A 5,677-nucleotide genomic window follows, 5' to 3' on the forward strand; every position below is an offset into this window, starting at 1 on the left:
ACGGCTCTTAACGTGCACCTTTCTCCTGACCCTAGCCTTATTAATTTGATTGCACAAATTCAAAGACAGCTTGAGTGTTGTGTGCTGGCCAAGAAGGTAGGATAAGAGGGAAAGGCAATAGCAGGTCAAAGCCATCTTGCTGCATCAGATGGCTTTCAGAAGTCAATGCATCCCTTACTGAAGTCACAGGAGATGCAGACATTCAGTTGCCACAGTAGCTGCCTACAGACAGACTTAGAGCAACCATCTCTTTTGCCACACATTCAGGCCAGCTTTCATCATGCACTAGCCATCTGGTGCTCCTCTACTGGGAAGGGCCTTCTCAGGGCTGAGCTGAACCTGGTCCACCAGTACAGCTATTTGCATTCTAATAGCAAAAATAACTGTGAAGAGGGTATTGGAAACGAAGAGATTGGATGTAAATCTTTCAGAACCACGCCTTTTACACCAGCCCTGAGCCATGATTAAAAATGGAGTCACTGTTGGAAGAGATGTTTTTTTACATTTCTAATGGAAAAAATCAGCTACCTCACATTGAAAGAATATTCTGGTCATAAATGGCTCAAAGAGCTCTTGCTGGGATCTGTTGAGGTTCTGAGTAAAGGTGTTTGGGCAGTGTTGCTCCTGCGTTTCCTTCTGCTTTCAGCTTAGTTTGGAGGCTCCAGCCTCTGGGGCACTAGAACTAGTCTCTGCATCCCTGCTTGCACTACCGAGAGTCAGAGCAAACTGGTCCTTTAATCAGCAGATTTCCCTTACCTGGTTGCCATTCTGGGGAAGGTTGTCTTTGCATCGGAGTTTCTTTTCCAAGTCCTGAATGAGGGCCTCTTTTGTTCCTCGAATTTCTTGGTCTGATGTCTTCTGCATAGAGTTGATGCTAGCTTGTTTGTTATACATTGGTTGTGAGTAACTACTCATGCAGGAAGAGAAAACAAAGTTATTCCTGTAGGCCTGCTTGACTCTTTGCTACAGCTTCATAGAATACACACAAAAACGTGAACTGCTACCTAGAGACTGTGGTTCAAATGGACCTGTAAAGCATGTGGGAGATAGGCTGGGTGACATAATTGAGTATCAAAAACTCAAGAGGAAGCATCATGGTCTAGCCAAGTCATTGAGTGTCCTCCCACAACACTCACAGCAGTTTGCTGTGGGTCACTGTTCAGCATCCCCACATCCTGCAGTGGCCTCTGTCCTGACTCGGGTGTGTGCAGTAAGGCTAGCAGTGTTTTGAGGGAACCACTAACTCCACTGAGCAATGCGAGTCTGTCCAGGAGCAAGTTCTCCCTCAAAAACTGCATTCCTCTACAATTTCAATTGTTAAAAAGGCCCTGGGTGCTGCAAATCCACAGCAAGGTCACAAACTAGTTGATTAGGTATGAACAAACAGCTTCTTAGTTGTCCTCTTCTTCTTGGCCCCAGAAAGTTACTTCATACAGCATTTCTGTCCAGTTGTTCAATAGCCAAGCTTACCCCAAACTAGGCTGGGTCTTTAGGAGCCCTTGCTGCAACCCCCCACATAGCCTGATCCTGTAATCCATAGTCAAGAGACACAATCAAGTCTTGGAATTAGATAGTAGACTTGATTCTGAAAGGTGCTAGGAAAAGAGAAGCATCCCTCAAAATGGGTTGCGAGGGTCTACTAGAGGTCACAGCACTCTGTGCTGACAGGATCTAACCCGGTTCATTACATGCAGCGGGGCCTTGTGTGCTGCAGTTGTGTTCAGCAATTATTTCTATTCAAAATCCTCTTCTTGCTGTCGCTTGGGAATTTGTTCTGATGATTAGAATAGGGTAGAAGGGTTAAAATTCTGGTACGTACTCCCAGCACTGCTTGGACTTAATAGCTTGCCCAAGTTATAAGTTAAAAACTTTAATAATTTGCCCAACAGATTAATATGTCTCATGTCCCCATTTGCTCATTTGTAGGATGATTAGGAAAATAATTCCTCAACTCACAGGATGTTGCATTTAAGAGCAGCTTATACGAAAAGCATAGTGAGGCACCAAAAGCCCTTTGCTATGAAAACAAACAAGGCCACACTACATACACAAAACCCAGCGGTTACTCCAGATGCATATCTAATCCCTCCCCCCCCCCCCCCCCCCCCCCTTTTAAGAAACCCTTCCTAGGGCCCCAGCCAGCCCACTCTGTCTTACCTTTCCGCTTCGCACAGTGCTGCGATTCAGAAAAACCCCAGAAACATTCAGATTTCCTGAATACAAACTGACACTTAAACCTGAATTTATATCCAAGCCAGCAGGACCCCCCTGCCCCTATCACCTTTCTAATATCCTCGGCTGAGTGTTTGTTGCATATTCTACACTGACTTTCCTTCCCCAGGACCTTCAGCTAATATTGGCAGGAATACAAGTTGGTGAGAAGGCAAGACCCAGCTCCCTTTGAGATCTCGCTGACCTTGGGAGATATTTGGATTGCAGCCCAAAGGCAAAATGATATAATACATATTCAGGAAAGAATTTGGTCTTTAGTCTGAAGGTGTAAAATTTTCAAGTGGCTGCCTTTCTGTTAGCACGTATGACTAATGAAAACTGTATTGCAGGTGAGTGTAGAGTCCCATCACGATGTGGAACCTGAAAATACTGCTGAGACTTACTAGGAATCTTAATGTTGTTTATATGTGGGAAATATTACTGCCTTCCTCCCTGCCCCCCATTCATAAGCCACGTTTGTTGAGAGAAATTCATTTGAGATGGGTGTCCGTCTTCTGTTCTCGATACCCTTAAACAAGAGATTTCCATCAAACCAAACTAAACTGTTCAACCTACCCCAGAAAACCTGCACAGCAGCCCGTGACATGACTTCTGTGCAGTTTAATTCCTGGTGGATACCCATCTCTCCCACACAGACACCAAGGGCAAGCGCTCAGCCTCCTAACCCAATTCATGCAGAGTCCTGCCTCGAACATCAGAAGTCAATGGGAGTTGTACCATTGGCTTCGGCCGAGCTGGCGTTTCACCAGACGGTTGGATTTGGGATGGTCAGAGCACGGGAGAGGCCAGGCCAGAGGAAAGCAAGGGGAGGTTAGAAGCCTGTATATACTTACTGAGGTTCCATAGGAGAAGGAGCGTGGCTATAGTCGGGCTGCGAGGGTAGCACTGAGCACAGGAATGCTGCGGGGGGTTGGTTAGGCATGGATATAAGCCGCTGCCCGGATGATGAGCTAGCAGGAGACTGCGCAGATGCAGGTGTGACGGGATATGTGGATTCCTTAGGGGCACTACAGGAAGGCGAGGAGAGCGTGATTGAAGAGCTCAGTGATGACGAGGAGGAGAATTTCTGCCCACTTGGGTTACGAGGCTGTATTAGGATGGAGGACTGTTTGATTTGTCTGCTTGACTCGGTAGAGGCTGCGGGTCCCGGAGGCTGCTGTTGCCCTTGACACACATTCTTAGACTGGATAAAGTGTTTTGGACGTTCGTAGTTAAACATGGTTGGTTGGCACATAGAGGAAACGGATGGGAAATTAGGGACACTCATAGGAGAGGTTTCACGGCTGTCCTGGGTTTTTGTTGGTGATAATTGGCTTTGGATAGGTGGCTGGTAAAAACTAGGTGGTAGGCCACGAAAGCTTTCTTGGCCGGGCTCCTGGATAGAATGGAACCCTTGCCTTGCAGAATAGAGGCTTTCTTGGTGTGGATTTTCCCTTAAGGAAGACAATACAGATAAAATAAATCGTACATCACCATTTGAATCACAAAAATGCTGTCGTGAGCAGTCATTAGCAATCCAAAGAGTATGAAGTTCAGGCAACTGACAGTTAAAAGCTTGAGCTTAAAATAAAGAGGTTTAGGATTGAGTAGAACTATTCCAGAACTGTATGAACACTTCGGATTCCAATAACAAGTCACGCACTCTATCTGACTCGGGTGCAGTGCTCACCACGGCTATCTTACCTGCAAGAGCCCAGTAAATTGTAAAAGAATTAGCAATTGGTTTATTGAGACAACCCACCACCTGCCTAAGTCTATACTGTCGATACTACTGCTAAGCAAGGTAGTTTCCCACATATCATCTTAACGAAAGACCTCTGGGTCCTGTCAAAATACTAAATGTACTATTACTCGGAGAATTGGCTATTTGTGCCGAGAAATTCCTTACACCATAGGGAAGCATGAAACAGGTTCCACTTTCTTTAAGCCTAAAACTAAGCCTTCGAAACCAAGTATCCTGATTTCTTCTCCAATGTTTTTTGAATTCAGAGCTTTTTATATCCAATTGAGATTTAGGATTGGAATGCCAAGGACCGTGCTGCTCCATCTGAAGTGATTTCCCGAGATTTGCTGTTAGGGCTAATAATTGGCCGAATGACATAGCTGCGGGATAAAGTAGGGCAAGCCGAGCTGCTCAAAGGCCCTGCATTTATTTTGCAGGTCCTTGATGTCTAAACGTGGGCTTTCCATCAACTTACGAAAGAGGAAAGTTTAATTAGAGCAAACTGAGCAAGTTTGTTAAAACTGACAAACCACCTCAGCTCCAGGATAAATAAATAACCCCCCAAAATAAACATAAAGCTACTAATGAAAAATGAGAATATAAATCCACACAGTTACATGAGCTGGAAAAAATGGTAATCTTGCCGCACTGAGATCAGCTGTTTCGCTGCTATATATACGCAGTATATTGTATTCCTCTTGTCGGAGAGCCCGAGGAAGGGCTCCACGAGGCCATAAATTCCCATGGGGGGAAGATCAACTGAAGACATCGCTGTTGTTTTAAAGATTCAAAGCTTTCATTTCCTAAAGGTAATTATCAATATCAGTTGTAAATTAACTGTACGTAAACAGAGGTTTTCTAGTAAAAAATTCCCTAACCTTTCCCTTGCATGCTCTTGGAATTTGAAGCTGGCTCAAATTTTTGGAGCACGTCCACACTATGTTCTCATTCACTGGTGCAGAAAACTCGTTGAAACTTGTTTTTATACCATTTTTCTATCATTGCCTGTGTACAGATTCATTCATTTTACCTACAGGCTATGTAGAGAAATAGATTTACTTTGTTTTCTAGAATACTGCACTTAAGATAGGAAGCACAGGTTCACTTGTCACAGCAATGGATAAGTTCTGTTTCCCTCAAATCGTTCCACCTTGATTTGGGTGAAAAAAATAAAATAAATCCAAAGCGACTTTCGACCTTACAAGACGAAAAGAGTAAGTAACAATAGAGACCCTTTGCTTTTCAAAATAACGATTTTTGTTTCCTTCGATGCCTCCCACGTTGCCTTTGACACCACCGCCCCTCAAAGGCGCGTTTTCAGCTCGGCGTTCCCCAGCGCGCTGCGGTTCCTCATGCCAGCTCCCTCGCCAGTAAAAAGTGACGTGGAAAAAAAACCAAACACGGCACCTTACCTACAGCCTAGACGTTGTCACCTGGGCTTTAACCGGTATTTTGGGAAGGGACCGTCATTCACTGACCCGGACTGTCATAGTAGCCCCTCCGCGTAGCGTTATAAGACCGGAGGCTCTAACGTGCTGCCGGCAGATGACACGGCGGGACCTGCCTGTCCTCCTGCCCGCACCGCCGTCAGAATAAGAGTCCCCACCAGCCCCGGCCCCGCGGGGACGCTTCATTTAAGGGCCGGAGCCCGGGTTTTGGGCAGGTGCCGGCGGGCAGCGAATCACCCGCGCGGGCGGCGGTGAAGCCTGCCTGCGCCGCTGC

General features: G+C 45.8%; 1 protein-coding gene across 3 annotated transcripts in view; it reads right to left on the reverse strand.

Annotated features, from left to right (window-relative positions):
* MYOT (myotilin) overlaps positions 1-5,677 on the reverse strand; it is a 21,994-nt gene that overhangs the window by 9,001 nt on the left and 7,316 nt on the right. The window contains exons 1-3 of one of the 3 annotated variants that reach the window (XM_009322689.1): positions 5,368-5,575; positions 3,066-3,665; positions 757-907 (exon numbers count right to left, since the gene is read on the reverse strand). In XM_009322689.1, coding sequence (XP_009320964.1) covers positions 757-907; positions 3,066-3,499 — 585 coding nt within the window. In that variant the 5' untranslated portion in view covers positions 3,500-3,665; positions 5,368-5,575. Of the gene's footprint in view, positions 1-756; positions 908-3,065; positions 3,666-5,367; positions 5,576-5,677 lie in introns of those variants that run through there. The other 2 variants (XM_009322692.1, XM_009322690.1) reach the window with 2 other exon arrangements.

Source organism: Pygoscelis adeliae, unplaced genomic scaffold, assembly GCF_000699105.1.
Source record: "Pygoscelis adeliae isolate BGI_AS28 unplaced genomic scaffold, ASM69910v1 Scaffold34, whole genome shotgun sequence".
In the NCBI taxonomy this organism is placed as follows: domain Eukaryota; kingdom Metazoa; phylum Chordata; class Aves; order Sphenisciformes; family Spheniscidae; genus Pygoscelis; species Pygoscelis adeliae.